Source organism: Mesocricetus auratus, unplaced genomic scaffold (genome assembly GCF_017639785.1).
Source record: "Mesocricetus auratus isolate SY011 unplaced genomic scaffold, BCM_Maur_2.0 Super-Scaffold_100013, whole genome shotgun sequence".
In the NCBI taxonomy this organism is placed as follows: domain Eukaryota; kingdom Metazoa; phylum Chordata; class Mammalia; order Rodentia; family Cricetidae; genus Mesocricetus; species Mesocricetus auratus.
Window position 1 is genome coordinate 70,619,298 of NW_024429196.1, and position 17,252 is coordinate 70,636,549.

At 47.7% G+C, this 17,252-nt stretch overlaps 1 protein-coding gene and 1 long non-coding RNA gene across 5 annotated transcripts in view; one reads left to right on the top strand and one right to left on the bottom strand.

Annotated features, from left to right (window-relative positions):
- Positions 1 to 5,179: 5,179 nt before the first annotated feature.
- On the bottom strand, positions 5,180 to 13,548 carry LOC101833471 (NUT family member 2-like). The gene is made up of 7 exons (XM_005066310.2): positions 13,448 to 13,548; positions 10,468 to 11,176; positions 9,363 to 9,491; positions 8,221 to 8,378; positions 7,028 to 7,323; positions 6,587 to 6,703; positions 5,180 to 6,170 (listed from the first exon to the last, which is right to left on the bottom strand). The coding sequence occupies exons 1-7, from the start codon at positions 13,503 to 13,505 to the stop codon at positions 5,409 to 5,411; spliced, it is 2,229 nt and encodes a 742-aa protein (XP_005066367.1). The 5' UTR covers positions 13,506 to 13,548; the 3' UTR covers positions 5,180 to 5,408.
- A 2,252-nt stretch (positions 13,549 to 15,800) lies between these two features.
- Positions 15,801 to 17,252, top strand: part of LOC121143652 — a 72,408-nt gene continuing 70,956 nt past the window's right edge. The window contains exon 1 of one of the 4 annotated variants that reach the window (XR_005880941.1): positions 15,801 to 15,961. This is a non-coding gene — a long non-coding RNA (uncharacterized LOC121143652). The remainder of the gene's footprint in view (positions 15,962 to 17,252) is intronic. The other 3 variants (XR_005880942.1, XR_005880943.1, XR_005880939.1) reach the window with 3 other exon arrangements.

Consider the following 17,252-nt stretch of genomic DNA (forward strand, 5'->3'; position numbering starts at 1 on the left):
TCTCTCTCTCTCTCTCTCGATCGGAAGTGTTTGAACTGTGGTACAACAGATGCCAATTTTGAAGGAATGCCACAACTCACAATACTGTGTAGAAAGCACAAGTTATTTCAGACATGGTCCTGGACTTTTATTTTGATGGGAATTGTTAATTACTATTTCTATCTCATTGATTGTTATATCTGTTCCAGTTATTTGCTTCAGCTTTATTTAACTGATAGATGCTGTGTACTTCAAAATTCATCTGTTTGCAAATTTTTCAGTTAGGGAGTGGAACAAAATCTAGAACAATATCACTCTCTCATCAGGATTCCAGATCCAGGGGCTGTATGCCTCTCAGGATGTGCCCACATTATTTTCTATCAGAATATCACACCAAGTGCACATAACTTTTAAAAAATTTTGAAACTGAAGTGAGCAATTCAAAACAGCAGTTGCTAAAATCAGACAGTCTAATACAATTCTTAATCCAGAGATCTGGTATTCACATGCCGTGGCATGAAGGCAGGAAGAAGTTAAAAGTCTTTGCTTTTTATGGTTAAAACATCATCATCTCCTGTAAGAGCAGAAAATAGTTAAAGTACCATAGCTTTTAACACTCCAGAGTCTCCAGCGTGAGCCAGGAGGTCTCAGGAAATATTCCCTGGAGTTACTAGGTGTGACTGTGTGGGCACAGTGCACAGCTGTGTGATCAGAGCCAATTTGAAGTTGTGTGCTGTAACTCAGAGGTGGGGTGCCCTGTATGTTTCAGATTTGTTATGTGGGTTTGACTTTAAATTAATTTTTGATCGTTAAATTAATTTTTGATCGTTGCATGTTCAGAAACCTTTCATTCTCATCGATTCTCACACAGTGTAAGAGGCTATACCACAGAGAGCCAGTGATCTCCTTCATAGCTTTTTAAATTTGCATTTTCTTTCACCTATCATATTTTTTAAAGTTCTTCCTTTCTCTGGCACCTATCGTTTTGTTTGCTTGTTTTTTTTAATGAAGCAGTTTGTGTTACAAAGATATTTTAGCACAGAGTTAGGCCGGAAGGTCGAGAGAAGGAAAGGGGTGAATGGGAGGAGACAGACAGACACACTTGGGAGCATGAATGTGATCTTCTCCATGGAAGAAGCTCTGTTGCTTTCTGTTGCTTTGTGACTGCCATACTGTGATTACCTTACTCACCAAGTGATGGGCATTTGTATTGTTTGCCGTTGAGGTTATGGTGAATATTCTTTGTCCTTCTGTAGTTAAGATCTTATTGTTTGTTTCAAAGATTAGGCATTTCTATCTTTACACCCACTGAAAACCTACGAAGCCCTGTGTGGGATACTTCTTTTGCAGTCACCCCAGTACCGTCCTGTTTTAAAGCCATGTGCCATTTTCCTGCTCCCCTCCAAGAGGATGTAATGTTCCACTATCTTCAAATGCCCGTGGTCATTCATGTAAGTCCCACAAATTCATAGTTTTGTATCATACACCCATGTATTCAGATCTTCAGTTTTTCCAGGACATTAGAAAATCCAGCAAGGCAAAAGATGTTACAGTGGACACAGTTCTGCTAGGCAATCATCAAAGAGGGGGACTTCAGACTGCACACAATTCCATGAAAAATACAGTGTGGGAGCCAGGGAGGTACCTCCATAGGTAAAAAGCCCGTTAAGCAAATGTGAGGACGTGGGTTTCACCCCCATTACTCACATAGAAGCTAATCATGGTCACATATGCCTTATAAACTTGTGATCACGACAGAGTGGAGACAGGCAGATCCCCAGAGCATCCTGGTCAGCCAATCAAACTGATTGGTGAACACCAGGGCCAGTGAAAACTGCTGGTTAAAAGACCAGGTAGGCTGGGCGTTGGTGGCACACACCTTTAATCCCAGCACTCGGGAGGCAGAGGCAGGTGGATCTCTGTGAGTTCGAGGCCAGCCTGGTCTACCGAGCGAGTTCCAGGATAGCCTCCAAAACAATACAGAGAAACCCTGTCTTGAAAAAAACCAAAAAAAAAAAAAAAAAAAAAAAAAGACCAGGTAGATGAAGATTGAGGGAGGCATGATACTAATCTCTGGTTTACACACACACACACACACACACACACACACACACACACATACACACAGACACACACAAAACATACACATACATTCATACACACACACACAGAGGAATCAGTACGCTCACAAACTCTCCTGCATACATATATATTATATACATTATATATATCCACACCAAAAATGGGAATAAACATAGTTTAAGATACTTAATACCTATTAAATTTGCCATCTGAGGCTCCAAAGTGCCATTTCGAATGCTTTGTATCGTGGGGTATAGAGGAAGTTTCCACCCATGGTGGGATCCACTCTTGGGGCCTGTGTGGAGGCAGAGCATGACAGGAGAGTGTGTGTGAAAGAGTATGTCTGACCTGTCACCCTATGGCAGGTCAGAACCAGAGCCAGTCATCAAGTACAGGGTCCCACCTGTCTCTGCTGCTTTAGATGTGGAGTTACAAGTGTGTACCACCGTGACTGGTATTTTCATGTAGCTTCTGGGCATCCCGTTCACTGGGTGTAGACAAGCACTTTATAAGCTCACCCATCCCTCAATCCTGCATGGAAGTTCTTAATATGAATGTGCAGATGGCATGTGCACATGAATATGACATATATGGATGTGGGATTTTCTATTATATTCTTAATGAATATGGGATCTGTAGTTATGGCTTTGCATGACTGGCAGCATTTTTAAATGACATCCTTCATTACCATTCAGCTGTTATGAACAGATTATACATTCTACTGATTATCTCAAAACCAACTTTTTATCCCATTGATTTAATCTTTTAACTTTAAATTTGTTGCTTTTACTCCTATATTCTTTGTTATGTTTTCTGGCTTATCTTCTTGTATTTTTATGGTTTCACGACATGAACAGCTTAATTTGTTTTTCTTTCTATGGCAGACATTAACCACCACTTATTTCCCTTTGCCCAATGATTTATCTGACTTTTATATTCAATCAGCTCTAATTTTCCCGAGTTTATCTTTTAGCTCATGTACTATTTAGAAGCATGCACTTTAATTCCCTCATGCTTGCAAATTATAAACAGTCTTGGAATGTTCTTCCCATTTGTGACTATACATATTATGGATTACACGTTGCACTATGCAGCAGACTGTGAATGCTTACTGATGCCCTGTATGTTCTCTGAATACCACAGGAGCGACAGGTAATGGGTCGCTCTGCTTTGCACTTTTAGAGTAACCAGTAGAGAATGTCTTAAATCTATGACACCAGATGTCAGAGGCCTGTTTTCTGGAGGCACCCAGAGAGACTGAAGTAGGAAGTTTATGGATGCCTAATGCACAGTGAATTCTGAGACAGCACTCGGGGACCCAGGAAGACTAGCATCAGCACTCAGCCAAAACTGCAGAATGGAAAGTAGGGGGTGGTCCAGCGCATTCTTGTGCTGGTTAGTGCTGTATCTAATTGATGCAAGCCAGGGTCTGGGAGGAGGAGCCGGGAAGATGCCTCCATTAGACTGGCCTATAGGCAAGTCTGGGGACATTGTCTTGATTAATGATAGATGTGGGAGGGCCCAGACCACTGTGGGCGGTGCCATCTCTGGGAAAGTGGGTTGTAGGAAAGGAAGGCAGAGCTAGCAGTGAGGGACTAGCCAGTAAGCAGCCCATGCTTCAACTCCAGCCCTCAGTTTCCTGTCCCAGGCCTTCTCTCATGTGTCCAGGATGAGAGAGCATCCCTCCATGTGGAATGAGCTCCCAAAGTCCATTTGTATGCCAGGGATAAATATGGATTTACTACCTGAGGCCCCATACATTACCAAGGCCTCCTCACTGACACCCAAATTTGGGGGTTCTGGCTAAGTCCCATGCTGACCTCTCAGCCATCTGTCTGGGGTCCATGAGCTCCCCCTTGTTCAGGTCAACTGTTTCTGTGGGTTCCAAGAGTCTGATCTGGAACCGTTTGCTCATCACTCCTCCCACTCTCCAACTGGTTTCCAGGAGTTCACTTCAGTGTTTACCTGTGGGTGTCTGCCTCTGCTTCCATCAGCCACTGAATGAAGGCTCTAGGATGGCATATAAGATAGTCATGAATCTCATTATTGTGGAAGGGCTTTTTTTTTTTTTTTTTTTTTTTACGAGACAAGGTTTCTCTGTATTGTTTTGGAGGCTATCGGTCCAGCCCGGCCTCTGTGGAAGGGCTTTTAAGGTAGCCTCTCCACTATTGCTTAGATTGTTAGTTCGTGTCATCCTTGTAGATCTCTGAAAATGTCACTAGTGGAAGATTTCTCCTCAAGCCTATAATGGCTCCCTCTATTATGTTATCTCTCATTCTGCTCTCCTCTATTCTTCCCTTAACTCAACCTTCCTGCTCCCCCATGTCCTCCTCTCCCCTCCTCTTTCTCCCTGCCCCCTCTCCCCTCCCCCCATGCTCCTAATCTGCCACCCATGTCTTTGGGGGAGCAGAAAATGCCCCCTGAGTTAATGCAGAAAAATGCAATTGCTAGGTTAATTCTAGAAACTGGGTAAAGGCCTACAGGGCTGCAGGCTGTGAAGGTTTTTGAGAACACAGAAATAACATGTTCCAAGTCGTCCCTGTGAGCAGTGAGGCTTCTTGAGAGGGCAAGGACTAGGATTCCAGGGGCTGTCAGTCTGCATGCTCCCAGGATCAAAGGGTAAATCTAGAGAAAGACCTGGGCCTCCACCTATGCACCCTAGAGCGCAGCATCTCCAGGTTTTACCTCATTATCTCCTCACTCCATGTAGCAGTACAGATCTCAGACTGTAAGTAGCAGCCTGTGGTGGTTTGAAAGAAAATGGCCCCCAAAGGGAGGGGCACTATCAGGACGTGTGGCCTTGTTGGCGCAAGTGTGGCACTGTAGAGGTGGGCTTTGAGGTCTCCTATACGCTCTTGCCACACCCAGTGAGACAGTTCCCTTCCTGTTGCCTGTAGATCAAGATGTAAAACTCAGTTCCTTCTCCAACACCATGTCTGCCTGCATGCTGCCATTGTCCTGCCATGACAATAACGGTCTGAACCTCCAAATTGTAGGCAAGCCAATTAATTGCTTTCCTTTGTAAGAGTTGCTATGGTGATGGTGTCTCTTCACAGCAATAGAAGCCCTAAGACACAGCCCTGACACCATTTTCAACAAAACTACCTTTATTCACTGTAGCTTACAAACATCTGAAGTGATAATACCCTCCCACTCCTTGGGCCACCCCTCGTCCCTGGCTTCATTGCCCAGTGCCTCTAGCCTTCTAGTACCATCCTTAGCACCAGCTGGATCAGCCCTGAGTGAGCAGGAGCTCGATGCTTTTTCTTTGTCGTTTCTGATATGGGGGTGCCGGGTGGAGGCAGAGCGAAACTCCGCCTGCATTGAGGGGACATCACACAGGTGCCTCAGTGCCGCTTCTTCCTCTTCCTCTTCCGGATGCCTAGTGACTCAAACTTCCTCTTCTGAGCCTGCAAGGGGTGAGCGAGCCCCAGGGCTGAGAGTGGCCCTTCAAACACCCCGTGACCAAGCCCGGAGTTGGACCTCTTGGCCATGGGAGTCAAGCCTCCAATGAGAGCTCGCTTCTTTGACTTGTCAATTGAAGATGGATCAGGACTAAGGTCTCTTATCTTTGGAGATAAGGGTTTGGGCATAGTAGCAGAGTCAGAGAGACCCGTACTGGGGCACAAGTAGCCAGACAGTTTCCACGGCACCAGCCTGTACTGAGACCACAGGAGGAAGGAGAGGCTGGGGAGCTCCTCTTTGTCCTCGATGGTTCTGCCCAGTGACTCCTGGAACTCCTCCATAGCAGAAAGTCCTCTGAGGCTCATTGCACATCTGGACCCTGGGCTTTGGGTATGGGTTCCTCTGCCATAGGGAATAACAGTGGACCCAATGTCTCCCAGTGAGGGTAAACATTGACTACCTGAGAAGACAGTAGGCCTAGGACCCCATATTTCTGCATTGGTTGCTCCAGGACACTGATGGTCTAAAGAAGGCACCCGTGAGGAACCCTTCTGCGCACTGGCCCCTCTTTGGGGACCATGGTCATCTCTCTTTGCACCTTGGCAGACAGTTGGTACAGAAGAATTGGAAAGGGGGGCGCCGGGGTTCAGAGGTGCCCTCTTACAGCCTTTCTTCTTCAAAGCCAGGCAGTGCTCCTCCAGCAGCTGCAGGAGGAAAGGGGCATAATAAGACTCAGCCCGGGTTGGAAGGCTCTGGGGGTGAAACATCTGGGGGTAGCTAAGGGGATAGTCAACTGTCTCTGAGTGTCGGAGACTGAGGGTCTGCTGTGACATGCCCGGTTCCTTGCAGCTGTGCATGTCACCTCCCCCCAAGCCCATGCCTGCATCCCCTTTTGGGTGAAGCCCCAGGCAGGATGCCTTGACTTCCTGTGGGTCACATGTTTCTTATGAGCAGCATCTTCTCTTTCCCCTGTCCAGCAGGTGTCCCTGAGCACCCTACTCTACGTGGGATCCTCCCGGCCCCATCCAGCTTGTCTAGTGTCCGTCTGTATATCCTGTCTGCCTCTTGCTTACCATTGCTTCTTTCTCATTGTCCCTGGTGTTCACCCTTCCCTATCTACCTGCTCAACACTGAGTTCTTCCTCACGCTCCAGCTCCTTCATTAGAGACAGTATGTCCATCTCTGGTTTGGAGGACAGGATCTCTGCCACAAACTGGGGATTTATTATGGCCTCCACCTATAAACAGAAGGAAAAGGACTTGAGTACCGGGGTCAGAGAGTTCTATGTTGCTGCCAAGTCATGATGACAACCAACACACACACACACACACACACACACACACACACACACACACACACACACACACGAGAGGGGGGAGACAGAGACATATATCATATATATGACATACATACATATATATATATATGACATATATACATATATATATATATAGAGAGAGAGAGAGAGAGAGCCCTGAAGGTCAGGGAGCAGGCTCAGTTACAAGGACTGGGATGCCAAACTCAGAATCTGGCCCACACCAGGGTTCCAGGCACAGCTCACTTGCTCAACGAAATGTTTCTGGGAGCACAGCTCATCAATGTAGCTCAGGAGTCCTGCGTCTGAGTACAAGTCATCTCCTTCCTGCTCTGGCCCACTGCTCTCCTCTTCCTCCTTTTCTGTGGGCTCCCCTGTGAATGACTGTGGAAGCCTCTCCAGCCAGTCCATAATATCCATGTACTCCTGCACAGCTTCGGGTGGAATTTCCACAGGTGCCTCGGTCTTTCGTATTTGCCTGTGTCTGAGTACTGGGAGGCGGGCAGGGTCAGTCTTGAGGACAGTCTTCATGGAGTTGCATGCTAGGAGATAGAGAGCATGATGATGCATAGATAGGGTTCATTTTCACCCTAGCCATGCCATGCAGAGCGTAGTACAGAGGAACCGCAATGGCCTAGGGTAAGCCAGACCTAAAGATCTGTGAGAGGGGACATTGCAAAGGGTTGATATGTCTACATCTGGTAGGGTTAGTCTTCAATTATTTAGGGATGGAATTGGAAGGAGATATTCAGACTTGGGCAATTCTTTCAGATAAGTTTAGGGTTTAGATGGGATAGATATACTTAGGATAGGATATGAATAGATTATAATTGGCTCATCATCTTCTATGTATATATGTTGTATATGTTTGAGTTTTGTATCAAGTCTAAATCTTTTATTTAGACTAAAAGGGGGGTTGTAGGGGAGAGCTCATGTACCCAAGATGCTGGCCATGCCCGTTTGGGGCATGGACAGAGGGACATGGGAAGGGCAAGAGATATATAGGAGGAAGTGAAAGTAAGAGACTCTCTTTTGGATGCTGGCTGTGCTTCAGAGGGCAGAGTGCTTCCCAGCTTCCCCTGTACGTAATTTCTATGTTTAATAAAGTATCCTAGGCCCCCTTTTTTCCAGTGCACTGTTTCTTTATCAAGGACAGTCATGTGGGAGAGCATTTGGTGCCACCAATATTTCTGGTACTCTCCAAACTCAGTGACCAGGTCCTGATCATATGGTGTTTGGGTCCTTAGAGAGTAATGGCAGAGAGGAGCAATGATGATGGCCAGCTCACTGATTACCCAGTTCAAGACTAAGGACTTCAAGGGACCCCAAGCTACATAGCAAATGCCCTAACATGAAGGAAGAAGCCCATGTGCAGGGCAAAAAAACCATTTTGTCTGATTTGACCTCTGCATAGAGACCTAAAAGTATGTGAGCCCTACCTGGCTCCTCAAACACCTCAGGAGGTGGGGGCCTTGGAGGATCTTGCCTTGTGCTTGTAAGAACTTGGCACTGGATACTTCTCATCATCTCCAGCCTTGAATTCTCCATTTCCAGCCTTGAATTCTCCATCTCTTCTGCACTCTCAAATTCTGTAAACCTAAGGATGAGGGAGGCCAGAGCCCAGCAAAGAGATTACTAAAGACGGCCATGTATACAGGGTCTTGGGATGGTCTGGTACAGTCCCGTGAAGGTGCTGATCTTGGAACATAACCACAGCTCTGGGGTACACTATATCCCTTGGTATCTGTGGGAATCAAACCAGTTGAGGTGGTCCAAGAAGGGCTTTCATGTGACTCTTCCTTAAGGCCTAGAGCCACACAGAAGCTCTGACTGGTAAGATGGCCACGGGTATGACTGATGGAGGACATCTGGGATCTTGGACCAGATCCAGAGATGCTGAAGCTGAGGCTGGGAGAGCTGGAATGACCTGAGAGACAGGGGCCCAGAAGATGTCAGGAGAACGTAGAAGGGAAGCGGAGAGGTGTGGCTGCTTCCCTCTGGGAGCTGTTTGTGGGCTTGTGTGCCTGACAGCATCACATGGAGCAAAGGCAGAAAGACCAGAGACATGTCCTCAGATGTGCAAGAGGCTCCCTTCCTCTCTGTGTGCTTCTGTTCACCCACTCCAGGTACTTAAGGGTACAACCAAGGCCACCCTCTTGGGATGCAGTGGTCTCTGCTGTAAGAAAGCAGTGGCTCAATGCCAGGTAGCTGGCTTAAGCCTTGTGGAGCATGTTTGCTTTGCACGACCCTACAGGGCTGGAATGGGCCACTTTTCCCACTTTGACCTTCAAAAGAAAGTCAGGGATAGACTCATGGCCAATGAGGTCAGAACTGCTGGGACCATGGGGCAGATAGCCCAGCACTCCAGGAAGTGAGAACAGCATCCTGGACCTCATGGATTACCACAAGGGGCCCAAGTGCAGGCAATCCTCCTGGCAGTGTGTGGGTGACAAACTCACTAGACCAAGTTCCAACTGAGTAGTACCCCCAACAAATACTCTCCTCCAGAATTCTGACTCAACATGCCCACCCATGTTTAACAGCTCCCCACACACCCTGCTTCAAAACTCCCCTGACTCACTTTTCTGCCATCTCAAAGAAGATCATCCGGTCATAGTTGCTTGTGCACTGCCATTCCTGCAGACCCCTCCACAGGCCCTCCTCCACATTCATGGTGGGCTTCCTCCGGGCCAGGGACCGAAGCACTGGACTGTAATTCATTAGAACCACTCAACCCAATAATCGGCTTGCACTCTGGACCCAGCAGACCCATCCCGAGATGCATCTGTAGCCTTGAGCCAGTATAAAGTCAGCTTCTAGGACCTCCTAACCGCGCAGCAGACATCAACACAAAGAGCCTCTATGTGCTTCCCCGCCTGTCATGTGAGTGTCCTTCTATCACTGTGTGTGGGAGATGCATGGGGTTTAGGTTCCCAACATGGAAGCAGGGGTGACAAAATCAAAGTGAAAGTCATTAGAAATGGGCCTTGGGTGGTAACCAGCCTTAGGTCATGATGTGGGGCTCTCAGGATGGGATAATGCTCCTCTTGGAAGGGAGAAGAGACCCCCCAAGTTTTCTTTTAGTCTTGTGTCACAGCCATGGAGACTTCATCAGAACTGTCTCTTCAAGGTCTTGTCTGGGTCTCCAGTGTCCAGAACTATGAGAATACAGTGCCTGTGGCTTCAGTCTTCTAGTCTATCTAGTCATGTGACTGAGCTGATTGATAAAATGCACAGAATGATCTGGAACCTAGGGCTAATGACTGGGGCAATGGTGCAAATCACAGCTGAGGACAAAAAATGGAGCAAAGAGACCAACAATTTCCCCAGTGTCGGTTTAGAGCCTTTTTAGCCTAAGGGGAATTTCCTAGACAATGGGGTGGGGGCAAATGTATAGGTCTTTCTGGAGTCCAGCACTCTTCCCCATGCCCAGTTGTGACATGCCGTGGGCCCTAAACACTAAGGTCAATGCTAGATGATAAACCGTTAAGGAGAAGATTTACCAAATGGAGTGCAAGGCCTAAATCCAAACCCTAGCTTTCTGGGACTCCAGGATCCCCAGTGTGACGCTGTTGTTGCTCAGAGGGACTCTCTGGAGGGCTTCCGTCACCTTCAGCACCCTCCTTGTTCATCTCACACTCATGTGGGAGCCCCAGTAGGACCGTCGAGGCACAGGTGACACTCACATGAGGAAGCAGGAGAAAGCTGACACGTCAGGAGTCTGGGACAGGTGCCGCTGCACCAGAGTCTTGATATGCTGCCAGCGCCGGAAGTTCCCATAGACACTGTCTGGTTTGGACAAGTAGTTTTCTGGGGAGTTGGTTTGGATGTTGGCTGGACCACTCTCTCCAATTGCTCCTTTTTGAGATGGTGCTGAATTCACTGGGGACCTGACAGGAACCAGCTGGACAACTGGCTGTGTGGTGGGAGGGTGAGAGCCCAGGACCCACAATCCTTCTTGGGGCTGGACAGCCGAAGCAATCTGAGCGTTTATGAAGGTGTTTGCAGCAGGTGTTGTCATGAAGAGTGAAGCAGGGCGCCCCACACCCCCACCTTGGGTCACAGGGACATTACAATTGAGGGGCACCTGAGTGAGGACAATGTTGGCATTGTGCATGGGCTGTACAGGCCTGCCTGGTGTCCCAACTTGCACAATGTTCAGAGGTACAGCTGTACCCAGGGTAGTACTTCCATCTTCCGCCACCAAAGCCATCCCAGGCAAGGCAGATAACACTAGAGGGTTCCGGGGAGAGATGCCTGCAGTCATGAGGGGTGCTGGGGGCTCCCAGAATAACTGGGGTGCTGGTTGGGGGGCAGGTGGGAGAACAGGCAGACTAGCAAATGTAGACATGGAGGCACCGGGGCTGACGGTCACGTTCTGTCCCAGTGAAGATGCTGGAAAGATAAAGGGGAAAGATAAAGGGGGATAGGAGGGCAACTCCCTGGTCCTGGTAGGCAGCAGAAATTGGGGGAGGGTCATGGGGAAGAGGAGATTGTACTGGTTGCGGATGTCCTGTAGGGAATTCCCTGCTGGGTTCATCTGGCTGAGCACTGTTCCAGCAGGGGTCTTCCTCTTCATTCACCAACATTCCCTGATTGCTACTGTAGAGAGGAGGCCTCAGCTTTTCCACCACTGAGAGACTCTCTTGGGTAATCCTTGGCAGAAAACGCATCAGTGTTCTAGCTCTCTCCCTAGAGATGGGTCAGTTTGACTGTCTGGACCACCATCCCAGTAATGACGCTCGCAGGAGGCAAGGCACCATCAATGAGGGTCAGTTTCCCAAAGGGCCTCTGTAAAGGTGGCAGGTTTCAAATATTTTGACCTCATCTCCTTCCGAGTGTTCCTTCCACACTCTCAGACCCCCTCTCTTTCTAGCCCAGCACTGCAAACCAAAAGCATCTCTGTGCTCTCCTCCAAGCCAGCAACCTGGAATCCTGGAGGTGACCCTGTATCATGTCCTACCCATGCTGCTGCTCCTCTCCTAATGCCTCCCCCAGGAAGCAGCACTGGGAAAGATGCTGGCAGCCCCACACTGCCCTGACTGTCACTGACCCCACCATGGTTGGGAGTTGTTCGCACGGCACTGGCTTGTAAGACAACCATGCAGTTCCCTGGCACCCTGCCCTTGGGAGCCCAGCAGTGGTGAGTGGAGGGCCTGTCAGGGGGTTTCTGGGGATTGCCACAGTCACTGGCATTGTCACAGTTGGCCATGAAGTGGAAACCACATGTGGTCCTTTACTTGTGAGCTCCCACCAATACAAAAGAATGCTTTTAGGGGTGGTATAGTCATGAGCCAGGTGCCAGGTGGGATGCAGTTGTTTGAAGTTATTATCGTTAAGTAGCACCCCTCAAAGAAAGCCAAGTCCAAAAGGCCTGTACATGATGGCCAGGACACATGTCCTAGCTCTGCTTAACAGTAACACAGAACATGTTCCAAGACAAGCGCTTCTGTCAAAAGCCTCAGGAAAAGGATCCAACCACCTCAGAACCCGACCAAACCAACAGCGCTCCAGGTCCCTTCCCCCAGAGAAAGCTGGGTCAGGGAAGAGAGGCTAAGGGAACTGCACACATAGTCCCAAGACAACACCTCTAAACTGATATTTTTAAAAGTAGTGTGAAGGATTAAGGCATTATGCTGGCCTGCCCCTGTCACCTGGCAGAACGCACTCAGGCAGTGCCCTGGTCAGCCCAGGCACAAAGGACCCCTTTAAAAGAAAGACCTCCGCCCGCTTACAATCTCTTTCCGGCTCCTCTCTTTCCCGCTGTCTTTCGGCTCTCTCATTCCCAATCTCTTTCTCTCTCTTTCCCACTGTTCCCCTGGGGCAGACAGGACTTTTCCTGTCTCCCTCTTCTCTTCTGTCTTCTCTCTATCTCTCTGTCTCTGTGTGTCTGTGTCTCTTTACCTCTTTTCTCCCACCCTCCTTCCTAATAAAACTTTCACAAAGCCCCGTCTGCCTGGCATGTTTGTCCCTCTGCCTCGGTCACCCTCGACTGCCATGGAATCCGCCAAGGACCACCTCAAGCTTTATCATAACAAGTAGGTCTCAGACTGGAGAGCAATCGCCCATTTGTTTGTTAGTTGACGTTTCCTGACTGCTCTGCTTCTGAAGACTACCTGGTGATGGAGAAGCCTTCCCTCAGTGGGAAGGCGTGAGGGACTCTGGGCTGCCAGTTGATAGAGTAACCTCCATCCCTACAGAGAGGACCCCATGAGCTGTTTCCTGCCTGGCCATCTGTCTGCACTGTCCTCCTAAGGTCTGGGGTGGCCCGTTTAAATTCCTGAGATCCATAATTTCACAGCGCAAGTTCCTGCAGCCTGAAGAAATGACCCAGAGCTCAGTTGTTCCCCATGAACCTTCCCTGGGCCACTACAGTGAACCATCCCACCACAGCTATAACCTGCGCTTAGGAGACCGGCCTGCCACACGGGAAGAGGCCTGTCATTCTATCTCCGGGTCAAGTGTGCTTCCTTGTGTCAACTTAGCTCCACCATGGACTCTGTTGATGCTGCCAGAGGCTTTGTCATCGTCCAAGGTGAGATATCCTTGCAGAAGTCCAGAGCTGTCTCCTACCCCCTCCCTGGGTCCAGTCAGTCGTTGCTAGTACCAGATTTAAATTGCCAGTGGCAGGGACTCAGATCCCATGCTCTGATACTCCAGGCTTACCTTCTGAAGTTATCCCCACAGTCTTGGACAGTAACCATGCCTGTCTGCTAGGATCCATGGTGAGAAAACTCAGACGAATCACGCCGAGAGTCGCCACTATGTGACAGATGCTCAAGAGAGCCAGCCACAGCTTTGAAAAGTTTGAAAGCAAACAGCTCCAGAATGTGGCATTGAACATTCTACAGCGGGGGAGGGGCAGAGAGTGGAACAGGGCTGGGGACATTCCGTGAGGGGTTGTGGCAGGTGCATGAGAACCTGGGGTCAGTTCAAATGATGCACCCTTGTTGTAGGTGAGCGCACATGCCTGGTGTTGGCCTCTAGGGAAAGTGTAATGGCTTCCTCTACACACAGCACACTGGGGCCACTGGGGCCCTTTTCCTTCATTTCATCCCTAGTAGTCCTTGTTTTATTCCTCCATCCCGAGTCACGCATTGCTCCTACAGAGGGTAGGCTCCTGAGCGTGCTGACAATGTTTACACTTACTCAACAAGTTAGAGCATATATTCAGACAAACATAGAGGGTCTAAGCAACAGAGCGGGACGTATTTGAAATTATGATCTTGGGAGATCCATGGGTCTCCCTCCCGTGTGCATGCCGTGTGTTCAGACAGTGAGGGCTAGGATGTCTGCGCCCTGCAGCACGATAGTCCCAGTCACTATCCCCTTTTGCTAGACTCCCAGCCTGTCAAGGTGCCACTCAGTTTAAGTAGCCCACAGGACTCAAAAGTGAAATCACTTCTCTTTGGATCATTAGTATTGAGTCCTTTTATTGCAACAGATATTTGACAATTAAAAATCTGTTCTCTACCACAAAAAATAATGTGTAGGCTTATGCAACAAATTGGCCCTTCTGAGCTCCTCAATAGAAACAGGGTTAAATGTGAGGGACAAGAAGAGAGAAAACATTCTTCTACTCCAAGACGCAGAGGCTCAGGGCCCCGATTTTCCAGGCGTAGAAACCCATAACCTGTGTCCATTTTGACAAAACCAGGATTCCATTTACCATTGCCCAATGCTGATTTCTGTGTGTGCATGCATCCACCTCATTCCTAGCTCCAATATGATCCTGGATTCACTAGCTGTAGGTTTCCATCTTGGTTTTTTATATGCCGGTGTCCTTGGAATCATGTTTCCTGGTTGCATCTCTGACTTAATAGAATTTACCTTAGGAGTTTGTTAATGTTAGGATGCTAAAGCCATAGGCATTCACAACAAATAATATTTGCATTTGTATGACCATTGCACAAACTCGAGATGGCATCACATTGCATGTTGGGTAAAAGACCCAAATGTTCTACACTGTGGTAAGTTGTTTGCATCTTGCATATTGGAAGTTTTTGACACCAACTGGGAAGACAACAAGTGCAGGCTTTCAGAAGCATGAAATATTCTATACTCTCTCATACAAAGAACTTTGCATTAGATGATTTTGCTCCATTATAGGATAGTGTCTGTTCTGAGCATGAATAAGGTGGGTCATGCTAAGTCCAATGCTTCAAGGTTTGATAATTAAACATGCATTTGACTTGTGATATTTTCTGATGATGATACAGCATCATAACTGAAGGGACAGGTGCCTTTCTGTGTGGGGGCATGGCTGTAGCACCCCTTTAGAGAAAGCTTGTCTGGTTCCTAAGTTAATATTGCACCTCATCTTGTGACAAGAAGGGTTGTTAGGAAATGGTTGGGGAGGGACATGGAGTGGGAACCCAGAGTCCTGCCACAGAAGCTGCTGGGTACAAGCACTGCCTTCCCAGTAGGAGTCAGCAGTACTCCTGTGGTGGCAGAGGTTTGGGACAGGAGGAGAGGTTCAGAGGGACCCAGACTATCAAGTCTCAATTAAAGGGAGGGTGACACCAATTTCACAGGAAACATTTCTGAATTGACATTTATTAGCAGAGCTCTCCTTGTGAAATAGGACATCTAACACAGTGGATGTTCTAGAAAGGACCTAGAGGCTGAGTCTAGGTAAATCATGTCTCAAGAGTGTCTCCTGGGTCTGATTCTGGCTGCAAGTGTTCCTAGTGGGAGCTTTCATAAAGTATGGGAGAGGACATACTGTTCTTTGAACGGTGCAAAGGAGTCCAGTTCCATCCAAAGCGTTGGGTGCAGAAGGAGCCAGACCTCTTCAGCAGCTTAGGGAGAGGATGCTAAATGTATAGGTGGAAGGTCTGTAATCCCTGCTTTTAAGGAGGGATGGCTGCCCAGGTTCTGTGAGGAGGCGGGGCGGGAGGAGGGCCGCGCTCCACATGCATTCTTGCATTCTTTTCTTCTCCTGCAAAGCTCTAGGCTTCACCTGAGCGCTCCTGTTTGCGCATGCAGTTGGAGTTCCAGCGCGAGCTCCTCCAGCCTCCCTCTGCTCCCTGCATCCATCCGTCCGTTGTGCGCCCGCTCAGACACAAGTGTGGAAGGGGGCACGAGCGCGCTGGCGCGAGCATGGAGGATACTGGAGCGAGCATGCCTCTTAACGTTTGGTGAATATGGCGGCGTCCAGAGTCCGTTACAGAGAAATAGGTAACGGAAAGTCGCGTCTAACTTCCTGGGCATTTAGTCATCACTGTCGCTGACCCTTGACTGTTAGTTCCTCGTATCTTGCAGGCAGTGTGACCCTGAATGACTGAGTGCCCTCCCGAGGCTGGCCTGAAGCCTGGGAGTTTTTACATCACTAGCATTGGCAAGTGCCCAGACCAGTGCTTCTTCTCATCATTCTGTAGGCTGTCTGGCTTATGATGTGTGTGTTGGGAGTGGATGGGCAGAGTTAATAAATGAGGTGTGAACTTTAACAGTGTACTCAGTTGTGTCTCCTACATTCTCAGGAAGCTTCCTACGTTTTGGAAAGCATTATTCAGTTGAGCAAACAAATTTCTCAAGTTGTTGAAAAAATGGGCAAACTTTTGACATATAAGCGTAAATATCAGCCAGAAATACAACCTTCATGTTGTAGTCTTGTAGCTCCATTAATTGCTATTGATGTTAGTGACTTTTCACAATTGAATAACTGGTCTTTAAAATTCAGCCTTGTATCTCCTTTTGGACCTTAAGAGTTGCAATAATCAAAAGAAACATTGTGTGAAAATCAGATGAGTAAAAGAAATTTACAACAAAGACCATTTCATTTTTAAATTGTATGTGACTGTTGTGTAATCGTGTGTGTGTGTGCATGCGTGCACACGTGTGTGTGATATCAGACTGAGAAGGTGGAAAAGTGTTTTAATTTCTGGAATGAGAATTGTGGTGGTGATTATTCTTGTGTGTGATGTGGTGGTGTGCTTGCTGACCTCATGGGGGAGAAACTCAAGAGTATTATAATTTGTTGTATAATTTTTAGGACATAAGATTGGGAATAATGTATGAATTTGTAGTTTTGCATTATGAGTAGTGAGAATCTAATGTGTGTATTCTCATGTGGGTGGCAGTGTTTGTTTAGATATTTGTAATTAGGGGATTTTGATAGTGTGTGGAGCTTATTGTATTTAGACAATGTTAGATAACCTTGGATTTGGGATTAGGTATCTGTAATTTGAGTTTCAGAATATTTTCTTTCTTCTTTCCCTTGAAAGTTGAGGTATTTTTGTTTGTGGTGGAGTCTGGAAGAAATGTATTCACACTGGGCAAGAAATAAGTGCATGTGGACAATGCTAAGAAATTGTGCATGTTTATGCGGCAATACAAAAGGGAGACTATTATTTGGAAAATGTAGGGTTATTTGTATATTTGGAATGCCGTGGATGGTTATGGGATTTGTTTACTGTATTTTTAGCATGCAAAGGCAGGTGTGTGACCAGTTTTTTGGGGGAGAGGGGAT

Excerpts from the sequence above, each read along its gene's own strand:
- LOC101833471 (XM_005066310.2), bottom strand. The coding sequence starts at position 13,505 with ATGGATCCTAGCAGACAGGCATGGTTACTGTCCAAGACTGTGGGGATA. Across the intron at positions 8,379-9,362 it reads TTCTTTGAGATGGCAGAAAA|GTTTACAGAATTTGAGAGTG; the intron begins GTGAGTCAGGGG and ends CCTCATCCTTAG. Across the intron at positions 7,324-8,220 it reads TGAGGTGTTTGAGGAGCCAG|CATGCAACTCCATGAAGACT; the intron begins GTAGGGCTCACA and ends TCTATCTCCTAG.